Source organism: Melozone crissalis, unplaced genomic scaffold (assembly GCF_028551555.1).
Source record: "Melozone crissalis strain CALT ecotype California unplaced genomic scaffold, PUWL_Pcris_2 ptg000004l_1, whole genome shotgun sequence".
NCBI lineage: Eukaryota > Metazoa > Chordata > Aves > Passeriformes > Passerellidae > Melozone > Melozone crissalis.
This window is the reverse complement of record NW_026535782.1, coordinates 4,528,028-4,546,881: the sequence shown is the minus strand read 5'-3', so window position 1 is coordinate 4,546,881 and position 18,854 is coordinate 4,528,028. Positions and strand designations below refer to the sequence as shown.

Sequence of the window (18,854 nt, the reverse complement as noted above, 5' to 3'; positions counted from 1 at the left end):
GGAAAAAGTGTCTTGCTCCTTGTGGGATGGAGGCCAACTATGAAAATCCCAAGTCCTTCAGAATTTCCTGTCAATTCATACAGCTGCAAAAACAATTTTTTTTTAAATCTCTCTTTTTTATTCTTATGACCTTAGAAGGAAATCCAGAATTGTGAATTCCCAACTTTCATGAAAACTAAGCTTTCATTGCTCCCCCCTGCATGATGCTTAGGCATGTGGTACAGGCAGACATGAAGTTTGCATTCTAATTTGCAAAGTGTCTTTTGCCTGTATTTCTGTGGCTTGTTTGAGGTCTTGGTTTTGTTTTTCTCTTGTTATCCAAAAGTTATTTTATTATCTTAAAAGAAGTCCAGAATAAGGCATTCAGGTTGTGATTTTGTCTGCTCTGCTTCTGTTAATCATCTTTTAGTACCATGCATGAATTAAATTTGGCTTCTTTATTTAACAGAAAAAATGTGAGCGTTACTGGCCTCTGTATGGAGAAGCAGCTGTAACTTTTGGACCATTTCGTGTTTCTTGTGTAAGTATAAAGCTTTATAAATTAATTTTCAAGTATTTAGTGGGTTTCTAACTTAAATATTCAATGAAACGTATGTAGTGGGCTTTTTAGTTGTTCACTACTAAATTTTACACAAGGACTCTCAAAGGAACATGCACATCTAAGCTGTGTAGTTTTTTGAATCCTCCTTGATTGTTTTATTTTTTTAAAGATGAGAACCTGTGTCCCTTGCTCTTGTATCTTTTTATGTATTATTGCTTGAATGTCTGCACCAGACTCAAAAAATCAAAATCTTGTGCAGTTGTTTTGTGTGTTATGACTTGTGTCCTGAGTGAGCTGAAAGTACCACTGGAACAGGTTATTTTTATTAATTAGCATGATGTGTTTTAAGGTGTTCAGAAACAGTTTACATGCCTGTTTATTCAGCTATTAATACTACTTTGAAATAGTCTTACAAGAATTAAGTACACTTTGATTCATCTTGTCAGGGAAATACATACTTGCAAATTTTAGTATATAAAGATTCTGAGTAACTTTTCCTAGGGTAAATTGATTCAAATTTGGCTGCTTTTTGCCCTGTTCCTTGAGATACTGGGGAAAGGGGTTTGTGTGTTGTAATTGCCTTAGCTACAGCAGAATCTGTTACCTGTGGGTACTCTGGTGTGTGTGGGCTGCATTGCTTTAAAACCTGCAGTGTTCCAGTTGTTGATGGGAAATGGTAAATTCCCAGGAGGAGATAGAAACACATTAAAGCATATATTCAGTCTCCTAAATTCTCTGTGGGAAGCTGTAATGCAAAGTTTTTAAAGGCATCTTCAAATTCTGATGTTACTGGTACTTAAAGTACAATAATACTGTTTGATTTCTGCAGTATAAACTTTCCTTGATATTCCAAAGGAAGATTTGAAAATTCTGTGAGCTAGAAGCTAGATTTTTTTGTCCACAACCAAGATAATTAGTGATTCTTTTAGATGCACCCTTAAAGGAGACATCACAGGATAGAGTGGTAAGAGGCTGAAATTTATACAGCAAAAGTGTTATAGAGGGATGGCTGTGAAAGGCAATTGTAAATTAAAAGTATGGAAAAATAAAGCAAAAGAGGTACTTGGAAATATTCTTATGTGGCTTATTGATGACTTTGGAACAGACAATTTCAAAACTCACACTTGTAAGTAAAAGTAACCCATTTTGCACATCCTGTGCAGCAAGCTGACTTGCTGGTTAATCAGTGTTTTGATTCCTCCTTTCTTGAGGAAATAATAAATACAAAACCAATAAATTAAAAAACCCCCCTGAGTTTCAAATTTGATGTTTTAGTTATGCCCTATGTGTTGCATATTGATTTTTTAATATTTTTTTCTAATTCATTATTGTTTTCTCATGTTTAGGAAGCTGAGCAAGCAAGAACAGATTATTTCATTAGAACATTATTACTTGAATTTCAAAATGTAAGTACACAGTTACTTCTGGTCTCACCTTCAATGAATGTTCAAAAATCTCCAAAATGATACAATGTCAGAAACTCATGAAAGTATCTTCACTTTTTTAGGTGCTGATTGTGGATGTAAATGATAAAGTTTGGAAGAGATGTTAAAATCTTAGTATATAAAGGAGGAATAGTGAAACTCTTTGCTTTTTCTATGGTCTTGTTTACCCAAATGGCTTAAGCTTTTCTTGTAAACTTACACTGAAATGTCAGATGTCAAATGTCAGACTTCATTTGACTGAAAAACAACTACCAGTAAATAAAAACTGTAGAGCCCTCCTGTAAAAACACAAAGCATGACAGTCTGTTTTACAGAATACCTGTCATTTTAATTGTCAATCAGCATTAATAAATGATTTATTGCAGGTTAGTATCATTTGTGGTTATGTTTTCTTTATCAAAGTTTGTTCCTTTTCAACAATGGATACCACAGCAGTAATGAGAGCTGCTTAATCATGAGGGGAGTGATTTTGGGGAATAATTTTTGTCTGCAATATTTGCTGGGAATTCATGAATTTAATCAGTTTCTGTTACTGTTTATAACTGACTGAGCTGTGAGACAGTTTAGATAACAGAAATTCTGTGTAGTAATTGGGGTTTGTGACATTGTTTGAAATGGCGCATTTCAAAACAGAACTGGATACCAAAAACCCCAAAGCAGAACCTGTCTTCTTTTAATACCCAAATATTGTATGAACCAGTTACAGCAGAGACTGTGGCTGGTGTAGATTTTGCTTGCCTGTACTACACATGCAAATGATGTTTGGCTGTTGGCTCTGGGGAGTTCTGTCCCAGTTAGAAGCCTGTGTACTGCTTAAAAACTGAGCAGCAACACAAAGTTACAGTTTGTGCTGAGCTTTTGATCTTAGCAAGGAAACGAGTTTGTTCCTGTGAGGAGCAATTTAACTGAAAGGGTTAACAAGATGTGTTGATATTTGATCTGTGCATCTGATAAAGTGATTTTTCTTCAGATTTATGTAGCAGATTTGCTTGAGTATTCCTGTAAAATTAACTGCAGACTTTTCATCTTTCTTTGAAGTATTCTAAGCATAGCCTTGCACTGGGGAGGAAAAGTGTATTTGTGGTGTAGGTTTTCCAGAATAATTATATGTTTTGTCACTTCTGTAGCATTTGCAGTGGATTATCATACAAAAAGAAGCTATGGAAAAGGATTTAAAATTTCCATAAATCAACAAAGTTATTTTAGTTTCTAGGAGGAAAACCAGTTCGACTGAAACTTGATTATTTTCAAGAAAGAACTTTGATTGTGTAGTGTATAAGTGGCAGTAGAGAAAAAGGACTATAAAGGTTGTTTTAAATGTTTGATTTTCATATTTAAAAAAAATATTTTTTTCCCCCTGATCATTCTGCTTATGTGAAAAATCAATAGTGTTTTTAAAAGTAATTAAGTGAATTTTTTGGTGGACCGTAATAGATAGCTGTAACTCTTCCTTTTTAGTGATGACCTTGGTTTTACATCATCGCCTAGATTTTTAAATTTGTGCTTTCTTAGGCTGTGTTTTCTCTTGTTTTAGCTAGCTATGGTGTTTTCAGAGAGCTGGGAAAAGTCAAGCATCAAAAATAGATACATTTCCATGCTCAAGAGGCCTGCTATGTTTCTTCTCACATAATGAAACAGAAGGTAGTGTAGGTCTTGAAACCTGTAGGCTGTAATGAGGATCTGAACCTTCATGCTCTGCAGTACATGACTTGGAGGGGGATACTGGAACCCAGAGGTGAACACCAGCATGGGAAGGTGCAGCAGAACTAGCTGCTGGTTCTGCTGGTTGCTGCAGATGCTTTGGATAGTGATGAAAGGGAGGATTTTCAGGGATTCAGGTAGATGAGTAACTAAGCTGTTCTAAAGCTGCTTCTTACCTTGCCTTTATTGTGGCTCCTGCTGCTAGAATAAAGTGCAAGTGTGATCCATATTTAGATATGGTCTCGATTATTTCTGTTGTTTTCTTAATTTCCCTCTGTGAGCCTGTGCATGTGTGCACACACTTTATTTTGTGGTGTTACAAAACAACACCTTTGTCTCCATTTTTTTCCCTCAATGTAAGTTACTGAAGTACAAAGAGAAAAAGAAAGATGAAAGATTTTCTCCATTTCCAAGCTATAGCTGTAAGGACATAGAGCCTTTTCAAATATGGTGCAGCATTGTTGGTCCTTTACCCATATAACAGAGGGGCTTCTGAACTGTCCCATAGGGCTTCTTATGCATTATCAGCACTTCAAATGTGATTTCAGAATTTCTCTTCTATTTTTGGAAGTGGTATAAGCTGTAGGGTTTTTCAATCCAGTAAATGACTTGTCAAAGCAAAGGCTCATAGGACTACTGTGGTGCAAAGTGAAATGTGTGCTGTCACTAACAGCTCTCTCCCTGCCCTCCCTTAGGAGACTCGCAGTGTTTATCAGTTTCATTATGTCAACTGGCCTGACCACGACGTCCCTTCGTCTTTTGATTCTATTCTGGACATGATCAGCTTGATGAGAGAATACCAGGAACATGAGGATGTTCCTATTTGCATACACTGCAGGTATCAAATGGATTTATCTTTTCATTTTAAGCATTTTCATTTTTTGAAGTCTAGACTTTTGCTATGGGATGCACTAGTTTTGGTTTTGAGTCGGAATTGAGTTATTTATTTTAGTTGAAAAATTCTCATGACAAAATTTAATTCAAAATCATATAGACTTCATTTTCTTAAAACTGATGCCGCAGTGAAATTTTGCTTTTACTTTAGTTTAAGACAGAATATCAATCAGAAAAGAATGAACCTTTGAAAGGGAACCTGTTTTGACGTTCTTAAGACATAAATCCTTGTGAGGACAAAACAGACTTTGAAGATCACTGCAAATCAGCTTGAGAGTAAAGGCTCCATTCTCAATAGGAGAGACTACATAGCACCACTAAGAACTCTGTCTGTGTTCTAATATGACAAAAAAGATCTTTATGAGCAGGTTGCAGTTTCCAGTTGGGAAGTCTTTACTTCTAAACAACAGTTTCATGATTGACCTGAAATTTGGCTGCCAGAACTGTTGAGACTGAATTGCTATGAAAATATTTTGCTGCATTGAGACTTTCTGACAATTTATCTGAAAATCTTGCCTGTTGTTTTTAATGCTTTCTAAAGCAACAAAAGCTTGTGTTATGTCAGGAAAAATTGAATTCAGATTTATAAGCCAGGACAGGTTAAATTCATGGGAGTTATGAAGTCCTTAGAGCTTAGTGATTCTCTCAGGGCTGCATTCTTTTTTTGAGTTGTCACTCTTGAGTGAGGTCTAAAAACATAAACTGAGTTAGCACTGAAATCTATTCATTTTGTCCTGTTCTTTTTGAATGTCAATATAATTCTGAATGTTGATTCTTTACAGCAGGGTAATTATAATGTAATAAATGTTAATGAATTATAACTCTGCATGTGTAAAACAGAGGAATTCATACAATTAGGAAAAATAAATAAGATAGTTTGCTGTCATTCTTAAACTTTCAGATTTATTTTTTTAGCTAAAGAGGAAAAAATATGGATGTGATACTAAATCAGAATAATGTGGCAAATCTTTCAATATCTTCTGTTTTGCCATTTTACATCATTTATCATTAAACTTGGAGAAGCCCACACCTGATGAAGCAGTAGTAGCTGGGAATAGTGTGACAAAAGGGAGAGGCAATAAAATTGTCAACACTGAATCATCTTACATGACTGCAGTTCCAAATGGCAATGAAAATTTGCATTAAAAGATTCAATGCTGCATTTTGCTCTGCTCATTTTATTTTTAAGACACTGTAGTGTCAGGCTGAGTGAAATTAAAATGATAGTTGAGGGATTTGGATTTTTTTTTTAATGTGGACTTTTGAAATATGAGGCTTATAGTGGTTTTTTTATCAAATTTAAATAATATCTAACACCTCTCATTTTATGTTATAGTGCAGGGTGTGGAAGAACAGGAGCCATCTGTGCCATAGATTATACATGGAATTTGCTTAAAGCTGGGGTAAGGAATCCTAAAAGAAGTTTTATGACATCCTGTAATTTCATAACAATGATTGATTGAGCTTCCAAGTGTTCAAAAATTGGGAAATGTTTAAGATATTCTGGAACTCTTTACAGGTTGGATGTTTAGTTTCATTGCACTCATGCTTTAGTATGAATTTCCTTTGACAGCAAGTTTTTGTCTAAATAGGTCTCTATAAAATTCTAATTTAAAAAATAAGATTTCAATATAAATTGATTTTTAAATTTAAATTTAACTTTTTCAGTCTCTGATTTGTCATGCAGCTCAAATGGAAAGGGATAACTTCTGGGAGTTTTAGATTATGAAACATTGTTAACATTGCAGTGCCATATTAATGGCATTGGCTATTTCATTTCAAAAATGCTTGAAATGCTCTCATCTGGTCTAAATCAAAGGTAAATTTGGAGTTGCTTTGAAAAAAAATTTAATAGTTGCAGTGTGAAGAGAACAGATAACCTCTACCTATAAAAGTTGGATGTTTTTGTATTTAACAGCTTTTATATTGTTGTTTTGACAGTTATGTCATTGTAATCAACTTGCTTCTGTATTTCAGAAAATACCTGAAGAATTCAATGTATTTAATTTAATACAGGAAATGAGGACACAGAGGCATTCTGCAGTGCAAACAAAGGTATAGTTTGTTTTCAAATGAATGTGATAATATGTCACTATTCTTTGAAAAGATCTTGTGCATTAATTTTTATCTGGTACCTCACAGGAGCAGTATGAGCTTGTCCATCGAGCCATAGCACAACTGTTTGAAAAGCAACTGCAAAAATATGAGAGTTGTGCAGACTGGAAGATTGCAGATGGAGTGGTAGGTGTCTTTCCCATATGTAGCTGTTAGCTTCTGATGAAAATTCTCCTGTGAAGTTGTTTTTAGTGTTCAGTGGTGTGATCTTATTAAGTTCTCATGTTTTTTAAAGTGCTGCTTGCATTGAAATAGGTTAGGGGAGAGAAATACAAGTTTAAAATGCTTTTGGCAGAGAGCTTCATGTTCTACCCTTTTAACAGAGGACAAGGAAGTGGAAAAAATATTCTTCGTTGGTATTTACAGTATTTGAGGATTTTTCTGTCTTTCTATCCTTCCCCTTTACATTTCATGTCCTCTATAGGTTTATCCTCTTTTTTTATGTTTAGATATGTTTTCTTGGCTGTTGCTGTACACTGTATTAAAAATGGCTTTTTGGATTAAATATTCTTTCTCTCCCACAGTCCAGAACTCTGTACCACCCTCTGTCCCTGGATTGTGTTTTGTTTATTCAGTGATTTTCTGTCCCTAATTGGTGTAGATTCCATAGCTCTCTAGAGGGAGTATGAGGGGTATGTCCAGGACTCTGAAATATCTGGAAGCAATTTTAAAAATGCTTTTATTAATAAGCATCCCATTTATTTTAGGGATTTAGCTATCCTATATGTGCTTTCTAGGAAGTCTAGAATATTTTCAATTGGTGGATTAAATGCATCCACCCTTCTGCTAACTCCCGAGAATTTATATCCTTCATGCAGTACTTATGAGGTCTTTAGTCATGACAAGGAGCCTGTTGACTAAATGCAGTATGGAAGTATGTATAGGGCTGGCTATTTTTATTTGTTATAGGTTTGATTAAGCTGATGTGTGATTTTTTTTTTTCCCCTGAGAAATGAGCATAGCAGGGTTTGGAATATGCAGATTGATTAGCTTTGTACAGAAGTGATTTCTAAGTACTTGAGTTTTGATTATAAAATAATAGGTAGATCAGTCTACTGTATCTTCTGGTTATTTGACCTAAATCTGACCTGTGTCTGTGCTCTTATATAGGATCAAAAATGTCTCTTAGTTACTTATTCCTATTACTATATATACACTAAATGACTTGCATATTCCAGAAGATGAGTAAAGCTGTGGCAGATTATGGTGGTGCTCTGTAACAAAGGCAAGTGCTGTCTTCAGCACAGCTTGAGAGATTTGCTGACTAATAAAACAAGACCTGATAGAAAATGGATAGGTAATGTATATGGGGGTGAGAGAGGGGTAAATCCCAGCTCTGAAAAGGCAGTGATGGAGTGTGAGTTTTGAGTTTTACTTGTTTATGATCAACAAGTTGTAAAGGAAATTGAGTTTTGGCAGTTACTTGGAAACTGGTGAGAGCAGAGAATGTAATGTCCTTGTGTGGGTACTTGCAGTTGGACTACTGACTGCATGTCAAGTCTGCTTATCTCAAAAATGTTACAGAATTTCAACATTAAACAACTGGACAAGGATCAAAGGTGTGGGAAGGCTCAATCTAAAGAACAGCCAGACTGAGATGGAGAAAAACATGGCTGAGGTTAAATACAACAGAGGCTGACTAACAACAGAATGCTGATTACCCTTAACTTTTTCTAAGGGACACCAGTGAGACCTGAAAGAATAACGAAAGTGACATTTGTATAACAAATGCAACATGAAGCTGCAGAGCTCCTTGCAGCTGACAGCCTGTATCTTTGGGTGAATATCTCACCATCTTGGAGTCTTCTTCCATGAGTTTCACTGACCTCTGACCTATGAAATTCCAGAGTTGAAATCTGTTGGAAAAAATTCTAGGGAAGGATCCCAGTATGCCTGCTCTGATCTTATTCTTCCCTGGAAGTTCCCTTTTGGTCACTGCTGGAAGCAGGGCCAAGTAAATCTTTGTCTGACTAGGCATAGCCTTTTTTGTGTTGGGAAATGATGCTTCTTCCTACTGTTACTTGAATCATTCTGCAGAAAGGTTGAGGGGAAAAAAACCTCATAGGTGAAGAATTTCTGTATCTAAAAGTTTGGTACTTAAATTTGTTACTATCCATTTGTTACAAAATTTGCTTTCAAGGAATTAACTGGTATAGGCTTAGCTTCTGTTCAGGATTTATAAGGGAAACTTCATATATCCAGTTAAATATTTTCTTGTAGTTTTAACCTGATTCTCAGAACTTTGAAGCTCACTTGAGACATCACTTTGATATTCTGATAAAGCTCCTTTTTTACCTCCAGGAGTTAATGTAGCATCTGTTGTATATAATGTCTGATTTTCCCCAGAAATCTTCTAGTTTGCTTTCTTTAAAAAAAACAAGCATTCTGGGATGTATCCTGGTTAAAAAACTAAATCTGAGGCAGGAATTTTTCAAGTGACTTTATTAAATACAATGTAGTATTCTAGAGCTCCTTCATGTATGTTACTCTGCCTGCAGATGCTACAGCAACTATGAAATCTTCAATATGTGAACAGTTCTGGTTATGTCCAATGAAAACAATTCCAAATAAATTCATGTGCCTACTTTGGCTATAATACTGTTAGTTAAGTAGGAGATGCTACTGGGCTGAAGAGGAAATGTTATTTGTTCTATTTTGATAACACTGTGAATAGCTGGAGTGCTCTGTAGGGTCGATTTCATGGTTTTGTTTTCCTCCTGCTGTTCTCATTTCAGGCAGTGTTGAAATGGGTTGAGTTCCAGAGCTCTGTGAGCAGGGCTTGCCAGCAACATCCCAGTAAATCCCAGTGAAAGGTTAATCTGATTGGCACTGAGGGGCAGCATTCATGGGGAAGGAGCTCAGACACAATCCCAAACGTGTGTTCCTGGGAGCCTGCCAGCTCTGCCCTGCTGGAAACAATACTGTAAAAAGTCAGCAGCAAGGCATGCAGGGTTTGAACAGGGACTTAGGACAGGGTTAGAATTTCCCTCAGAATTTGCTAGATCCCAAACCATGTCAGAAATACACAATATGCTTTAATGTAGGAAATGTATAGTCTTACCATGTAGTTATACCTATTGTGAATGTGTAGAACTGCAAATGTTTAACATAACACTAAGTATTTAAATGAAATGAAATAAGGAAAGCTCTGCTCAGATACCAGTAATTTCAACAGTACCCCAAGCAGCCAAATTTCAGGGTAAAGAATTGCTACTCAGGAGCCATTTTTTTGTGACAAGGAAAGAATTCAGATGCTGAATTTGATAATCAGAACTATTCCCTTCCCCTACTTAGTAGTACTTTCAAGTTACCAAACAATCAAATTGGAACCGAGTCTTGGAGTGAAGCCTTTCCCACTGAAATTCTTGATCATATTGTCATGTATTTCAAGTCAGTAGCTGTGCTTCTCACCATCATTGGCTTTGTTAGTGCTGCTGGGAAAATATTACACTTGGTGTTGTGTTTGGAAGCCTTGAAAGCTATGTGAAATCATTAGTCTTGGTCATGTGATAAGGTATCAGTCAGATTTGTATCAGTAAAATATTTTATGAGTTATTGGAGAAGATTCTTCATGAGCTGAAGTGAACTGGAGCTGTGAATTGTAGCTGTCTTGGAAAATCTGAATCATATGGAATTTCATCAAGTTGGATGTTCTGTTTGGAAATCAGAAAAAGAAAATTGGTTAAAAGACAAACAACCAAGCTCACTCTCAATTCAGAAATGTTTCTTGTTGAATTTTTTCTCTTGACAGTACCAAGCAAGTACTTGCTTTGCCCTTACCCATGAGTAGAATCTTGTGTTAATAAACATTTTCTCCAAAATCTGGCAGTGCTGGTGCTCTCAGGGTCTCTTGCATTTTGTGCTGTAAAAGCAACAGAGTTCTGTTGCTGTGGTTGACTGCACTAGTAGAACTCACAGAGGAATCAGCTGCTATAAGAAGAATGTTGTTATTTGAAACATTAATGGTTTAGAAACTGTAAGTGAAAAGACTATGCTGTTCATATTCTCTTTGCTGTTTGGCAGCTTGGAAGGATATTTTTTGTCATTGCAGCCTTCTAAAAAATCATGTATTTCTTCAGAGACATTGATCTTGTTGCCTCTGTTGGAATGTTTTATTAAATCTGAGTCACTTGAGTGTATCATTTCAATCTGAAGTATTTCTCTTTTTATCTACTGATGCTCAGTGATTCCCATGCTGCTTTATAAAAAGGGCAAAAGGAATGCCTCAATTCCTTTTAAGGGAAAACATGAGATTACTTCTGGAGGAGTTTTTGCAGTAAAATTGCCAGTATTTTACTAGTATAGAAAGCTTCTGAATGATATTAAATGTTTCCACAGTGAGTTTCCAAAAGAAAATGATACATTGCAATTCCTGGGAAAAAGGTTTAGAATTGTAGTCAGTGTGTGTGAAATCTCAGTCTAAGACTGAGATCCTCTATGTGCCTGAAGTTAGTGACAGCAGTTTGGTTGACTGAGCCAGTGGGAGAAAAACCCCCCTTGGGAGGTGAGAGCACAGTTTGGGTTACCTTAGCCAGTGAGAATTCCTTGTTTCTCTGCATTACTACAGGAACACAAGTTACTCTTCATTTTAGTAGACTAGGGGCAATCTACACACAGTATTTGAGTTTATGGCCTTGTCATTTGTTAATGTAGTCTTTGTAGGTAGGTATGCACTCATCTGTATATCTGCAATTTAACAGAGTACCTAGAAATTCCTAACTATGAGCACTTTCACTTGATCTCAGTAGCTGCTCCCTCACTGGAGCAACTCCAAGGGAACTCTTGAACTGTTGAACATTTGATGCAAATAGACACAAAGGTTGGGGAAAGATCCTTTTCTTTTCTTTCCACATGTTGCAGTGAGAAGACATCGCAGTGAGACAGTAGGGTAGTTGTCTTCTGTGAGAAAGCAGGGTGCTACACTGAACACTTAGTGAACTGCACATTTGTTAATCTATGTTTAAAACATGATTCTGTATGATAACCCCTGTGAGTTACGTGTGTTGTCCTGGTTTGTCTGAGCTGATACTTTTAAAAATTGTGCTGTGCCTGAGAATGCAACATCTGTCTAGAGAAGCAAGGGAGTGCTGACTGATGTTGATAAGCTGTGCTTAGGAAGACTGTGGAAGGCTTTTTCTTAATACCACCATCTGCTCCTCTCAACAGATGCAGTCATCCCAGTGAGATACCCTGTATTCACTTTCAGAGCTGAGCTTCCTCCTTTCTGCTCCGTGCTAGTTTTTCTGCATGTTTGCCCATTCACTTAGTTTGATGTTTATGACAGGGAAATCTGTGAGTTGGTGTCACTCAAGGGTGAGAAATACTCAAAATACTGGTTATTCCCTATTCTTGTAACACAGAACTGAGAACAAGTGACAGGGAATGACTTCTTTAAAAGTAAACAAAGCCTTCACAGAAACATCAATCTATTGAGCTAATTAAGGAAAGTAGCAAAGTACCTCTTTTTTTTTGGTGACAGTAATTCCTGTAATCATTCTTGCTCCTCATTCAATGTAACTAAAACAGTGAATGGATCTGGAGTTGAACCTGATGCACAAGTGAAACTTTTGACACCTCTCTGTCTGAAGCCTTCTCTGTGTACAAAATCGGAGTAACCACTGGCTTTTCTTGTTTTAAGTTTAAAAGTACCATTTTGTGTGTGCAGATTTTCTTGTTGGGTTTTAAATTTTTCTTTTTCAAGGAATTGTTTTTGTAAACTCTGTGGTTGTGCATGTGCCTTGGACATTTGAGTTTATATATATTTTTTTAAGGCTTATACCTGTTTTGTTACCAGTAACAAAAATGGCAGTGCCCTTTCAGCTACTTCTGCCTGTCTCAAGGAGGAACAGCTTGTTACTGTATATGTGGAGTTTTAAAAAGCTTTGACATATGTTAGCTTCTCTAATAAGCTTTTTCTTCTGCCTGTGAGAAAAGCATATCTCAGGAAACATTCTGTTCACAAACACTTCACTTTGCAAACATAGAAGGACAGGGATGCAGCTGCTGGTTTGTTTTCTGGACAAGTTAGTCTAGAGCCAACAGGCACACCCTTTCCCTTGCCAATACCCTTTAGAAAAATGAGTGCATAAATAAGAAGTGTGTTCCTGAAAACTTCTGTGCTGGTGGAACTGAACTGGGAGACTTTCCTGCTCTGTTGTAGGATGGAGAGGTTGGTGGTGAGGGGGAGGAACCCTTGTAGAGTCTCTCTCTTTCTAGTATATCCTTCTGCCTTGTGCAACTGAGATGGGCTGCAGTGCTGAAGCAAGGCCAGCAGCCCACTCTGTGCTGAGGGTGCAGTTGTTTAGGATGCATTCATTTCTAGCTTTGGTTGTTAGCACCTCTGAGTAAGGGAAGCCTTTTTAGTACAATACCAATGCACTCGGTGCTGTCCATGGTGACAAATACATGGAGAGATTCAGAGTTTGCACTGCAGAACTGGGGGAAGTGGGGAGGAACATGACACAACCATTGAACAGGAAAGAGTTTCTTGTTGAATGCTGGGAGCCTCAGCATCTTTGGCACCAAGCTTCAGCATGGTCCTCTGCCTGAATGAGGCAATAAAATTAACATCCATGTTTGTTAAAGGCAAAATGATCTGTATGGTCACTCATTACTTGATGTCAAAAAGTAGGAAATTGCTTTTTTACATTTTTGAGAGAAGCTGGTAGAGGGATTGGATGTTCATGCCCCATGGTAATGTTTCCAGTGCTGGGGACCCCAAATCTGGATGCAAACCACTGTAGACATACTAATTAAAAAACCCCAAAACAGCACACATTCATATTTTTCCCCAGTTATTAATTGCATCCAAAGCAGCATGGGCAGCAGGTGAAGGGAGGTGATTCTGCCCCTCTGCTCCCTGCCTGAGACCCCACCTTGGGTTCTGCCTCCAGCACTGGGGTCCCCAGCACAGGAGGGACCTGTTGGAGTGAGTCCCCAGGAGGGACACAAAGATGAGCAGAGGGGTGAACAGGTCTCCTTAGAAGACAGATTGAGAGTTGTGGTTGCTCAGCCTGGAGAAAAGAAGGCTCCAAGGAGATCTCATTGTGGCCTTGCAGTGCTTCCAGGGGGCTCATGAGAGAGATGGGAACAGGGTTTTTAGCAGGGCCTGTTGCAGTAGGACAAAACAATGGTTTTAAATTCAGACAGTACATTCAGACTAGATGGAAAGAAGAAATGTTTTGTGGTGAGGGTGATGAAACACTGGAACAGGTTGCCCAGAGAGGCTGCAGATTCCCCATCCTGGCATTCCTGCCAGCAGCCAAGGCCAGCTTGGACAGGGCTCTGAGTAACTTGATCTTTTCAAAGATGTCCCTGATCATTGCAGGAAGGTGTGGATTAAATGGCCTTTGCAGGTCCCTTCCTACAGAAGCTGTTCTATGATTGTACGAAACCAAACAACCTTGATTGACTGCAGTGGGAGCTTCAGTGGTGTTCATTTAAATGTGAGTGGCTTTTATCTGCTAATTGAATCTCACTCCAAAAAGCCCCTGATGGTTACAGCCAGTGGTCAGCAGGACAATGAACTCCCTGTGCAATTCCCTGGAAGGGCCAACACCATCCATTCATTAAGGAACAATGGAGTGTTTCTGCTGGAGTACTTGTGCAATGTTATATTTGACAGCAACTTAATGGGGGCAGTTAGGGAAACACAGTAGGAAAGATCAAAATAGTTCATTTTTTTTCTCCATTTTTTCACAGGTAAAGCTTCACTTAGTACACTGAGGAATAGAATTTGATAATAGACTCTTCACAGTAGCCAGCAGCAGTATGGTAACCTTTAAGACAAGTAATGGAAGTTAAAAACATATAACTAATTAATATGAATTTAAATAAAGTTAGTTAACTGTTGAGGCAACTTGTAGTTTATCTTCCAAAGCAAAAATTGCTCACTGAATTCAAATGCAACTCTCACATCTGAAGCAGAAATTTATCAGGGAATTCCCTTTTGTTCTATAAGACTGGAGGAGGTCAGTCCTTATCACCAATCTCAGCAGGCAGGCTGGCAGATAGCAGATCCTACTGCCTGAACATGGTATTGGGCTTTGAAATCTATTACACTCATTTGGGGTATTTGTTGTTCTTTTTAAAGATTGCTTTTTCAAAAGAGAACTCCTGCAGGAATAGCCTTTAGGTAAAATAGGCATTAAAATTAAGATAACACTAAGGTTCTTCTTGGTTTTGTTGGGTCTTTGGCTGTGGCACGTTTGGAAATAGAATGTCAGCTTTAGGCTGTTGCATGTTCTGCTTTGATTTTTAATCCTAGATGGTTTTTTCCTTATTTTTGCCTAGGGGCTGGGTTGTCATTAAACAGTGTTCATGGCCACTCTTGGGGTGCTGTGTTTCAGATCTGTGGTGAAAACAGTGCAGATTGTTTGCAGCTAATGCTGCAGCTCTTGCTGAACAGTGTTTGCACAGTCAGGAACTGGCAAAGGCCCTCCTGTGGAAGGTTATGAGTGATTGCTTTTGCATTGCTTCTGTGATTTCTTTTTATCTTCTCCCACTTCTCCTTTGCCTGCTAAACAATTTTGTCTTGACCCACGAGTTTTCCTGCTGTTCCTCTTTCCAGAGGTGAAGTGGAGCAATGAGAGTGAGAGTGGCTCTTGTGGGGTTTAGCTGCCTGTCAGGGTTAACACACAACAGTATTTTACATGTATATACATGTAAGTGCATATATTAAACATATTTTATATTTATGGTCCTAAAGGGAGATTAAAATCTTCATGCTTTGCTGAGTAAATTGAACTTTCTTGTACACAAATGGGAGGTTATTTGAAAGTGTCTCAGATCAATGCATTAGGAGACAAGTGGGCAAGATCTTTCTCATTTGCTTACAACACTGTAGATTATTCTTATCTTCACTGGAGTGATTGTACAAGTGAAAATAACTAGACTGACTGGAAAATAAATGCTTTATTTTCCAATTATTCATGTAATTATTCAAGGTGAATAATTGGGAGGGTGTATGAGAGCTTGCTCACTATTAAAGAAAGATCAGCTTTTGAGTATTTCTTTAGTGGATTGTTCAATGGCAAGCAGACCAAAATCTTCAGTCAGAAAAATGTGAAGTTGGATACACAAGGTTAAAAAAAATTTTGTACATTTATACAAAATATGACAGCCAAAAATAGGTCATATTGTTATGTATTCCTGCCAAGTGTCAGTAGAGATCTTTGGACCTCACAGTTCACATATTCTATGTATCAGCTTTATAGCCATGAGTAAAAATATCCATTTTTCTTTTAATCAGGATGAAAATAATACAGAAAATGCTGTCAGTTCTTCAGATGCTGAGAAACAGGATTCTCCTCCACCAAAGCCTCCACGGACCCGCAGGTACCTAACTGTGATCCTTTACTATTTTAGGCTGAAAGATGAATAAAAAATAGAATAAAGCTACTGATAGCATAAAAACTTAAGATGAATATGTTGTATTTATAAATAGGAATATACATAATGCAAATAGAAGTCATATAATTGACTCTAAATATAAGCTACAATATTTTTGTGAAGTCTGTGTTTACTTACACCAACGTTGCAATGATTATCTGTGAATAGACATGTTTACTAGTCAGATGTGTTAAATCTACTTGTGTTTTAATTCTGCTAGGTGACAGTAGCAAAACAAACTTCAAATAGCCTCCAATAATGACTGAATCCTCCTTTTTGGAGACAAAACTCTAATGACACATACCCATTTATCCTAGAAAAATCTCAGACAAATACTGCTTTTGACTAGAGCATGACAACCAAAGACTGTTATTATTGAGAAGAATTGGTCTCACCAATCCTTTCATTCAGCAGAGGAAAATCTTCTCTAGCTCCTAAAATGCCTAGGCACAGCTTTACAGAACCCAAAAGTAAATCTGAACCAACAGATTCATCACCCTAAAATGGGTACCCAACCCAAGTGTTGAGACAGCTAAAGAAGCAGCTCTCCTGAACAAGGTGTCCAAGTCCCCCAGCTGGTTTGTGCAGAGCTTAGAGTGGCCTTTGGCAGGGGATCTGGCCTGTGTTACAGTGCCTGTAGGTAAACAGAATAAGGTGAGCACTTGGGTTTCCTAAAGTTGTTGAATGACATAAGGAACCACCAGCCAGGTGATATTCTTGGATACCATTTAGGCAGAAGTAAAGTCTAATTCATTTAAAATAAAGAAAGAGATGGAAGTAGGTTAGGACTTTTTACAGACAAATTACAGGTTGGTGCTATGTAGGCAATATATTTTTTACCTTACTTGGATTGATGGTAATGTGATTGTATTCAATTATGTAGATGAAGATGATGACAGAGGAGTCAGTTACCCTGTGTTCATGATGAGTTCCAAGCTCTTGAAACTTCATCACTGAGCTTAGAAATACGATTTCTGTCCAATAGGTGATTTCCTTACTAGTGTTCCTTGAAATAATCTTAAATGTACCTTTGTTTTTATCATTTTTATATATTATTGTAATATTAACATATGTATAACTCATGTAATTCGTGTTTAAGCACACATCTGTCTTATCTGCACTGCATTGTTCTTTACTTGCTGCATTAAGTTAAAATCTTTTAATCTCTCCTTAGAGCCTGGGGTTTTTTTGGGCCTGTTTCCATAAAGTCATACTTTCCCATCTGCCAGCAGTGCAGGCAGATTGATTTCCTAGAGGTGAATAAATGGAAGCTTTTAGCAAAGCTGTTGTCTTTCTAAAATGGAGATTATTTTTGAAAACCAATTAATTAAATTCCTCCTGGAAGATGCTTCTGAGGAAAGACTTTATTTGCTATTAGTCACATCTGCTCAAAATACCCCCTAATGAGCATGTTTTATTCTTGATGTGGGGGGTAATTTTACAAATCTACAGCCTGATTCAGGCAGGACATAGAGCCAGGTTTTGTGTATTGTGGATGTTTTGGCATAGATGAACATCCTTTTCCTGGGGAGGATGGGAGAGCAGAGTCAGTAAAACATTTTCATTTAATCCCCATATGCACAGGGAAACATTTTTAGCTTGCCAGCCAAATGTGTACTTGAGTTTTACGTGCACTGTCTCTGAAGAAGTTACAAGCAAGTTGCTAAAGCTACTATTTTTGAAAAGAAATAAGGCTTTACATTCTTTATAACCTGTGTTGTAAATGGCTTTATAATGTATATTTAGTAAACCAAAATGCATTTTTTAAGGGAAGTTTAACATTTGCTTTGTTTTCTAAAGCAAGGAGGGCTATAGGGACTGATAGTGCAGGGTACTTTGGGGGAGCTTGGTTTCAGGTGAACTTGCTTGAGGTGATCCTGAGTGAGCAGGAAAAAAAAAGGGATTTTTTTCTAGGCCTCAGGGTGCTTGTTTTCCATATTGTTACTGGACTAAGCCATGTTTGCTTAGACAATGAAGTCTGTGATACCTGTTAGTTGTTTTCTGACAGCCCCAAATCTGCTGGGTGAGGTGGTGACCTCTCCTCTGCAGCCCCTTGCACTGGATAACCACGCAGGTCATGGCAGAGCTTTTCTGTGAAGGTGGCTTTCTCACTCTCTCTTGCTCTGTTTGTAATATTCTAATGAATATTACAATATTACAAACATCTCAGGATCTTCTTTAGACTTTAGGATCTCTTCTTCTGAAAGTGCAGCTAATATCCTGTAGCTCTTGTCTGTGCTGAGGATGAGAGGTCACTAAACACTTTTACCATGAGAGGTAGGAAGCTTACTCAGAGGGGTGTAATTAATCCTTTTAGTACTTGCTTTGGCCTGGGCATGTATTGGGGAAGGAGTGATACTTTCTAGGCTGTTTTTATGTCTTCTTGGAAGGTAGAAGTATCTTTAGGATATTGTAATTATATTGGTATTAAATTGGTATTTTATTAGCATCTGGCTGTACTGGTTTTGCAGAGGTTTGGGATTGTATTGCCTTCCAAGCTTTTATCACCTTGTAATGCTTTAGTGTAATTAAACTTGCTGTACATTATGTGAGTGTTGTTATTTAGCTTAATGTCTCTCCCTGTTTGATGTCAACATAAAAAATATTCTAATATTACTCCTTGATTATTACAGAGGTAAACAAGAACAACTCATTAGTGCATACACCAGCACCTTATCCTAGAAATTGCTTGGCTTGGCAGTTGATGATCACTTCTTGTGGAATCAACTTTCTTTAGAGGACTTGGGGGGATGGAAAGTCTTTGTTAG

At 37.4% G+C, this 18,854-nt stretch overlaps 1 protein-coding gene across 1 annotated transcript in view; it reads left to right on the top strand.

The window, feature by feature from the left end:
- The window catches only part of PTPN12 (protein tyrosine phosphatase non-receptor type 12), a 69,600-nt gene that overhangs the window by 37,347 nt on the left and 13,399 nt on the right, over positions 1-18,854 (top strand). Inside the window, exons 6-12 of the mRNA XM_054277311.1 lie at positions 449-520; positions 1,888-1,947; positions 4,383-4,525; positions 5,918-5,984; positions 6,559-6,636; positions 6,724-6,822; positions 15,947-16,032. Coding sequence (XP_054133286.1) covers positions 449-520; positions 1,888-1,947; positions 4,383-4,525; positions 5,918-5,984; positions 6,559-6,636; positions 6,724-6,822; positions 15,947-16,032 — 605 coding nt within the window. The remainder of the gene's footprint in view (positions 1-448; positions 521-1,887; positions 1,948-4,382; positions 4,526-5,917; positions 5,985-6,558; positions 6,637-6,723; positions 6,823-15,946; positions 16,033-18,854) is intronic.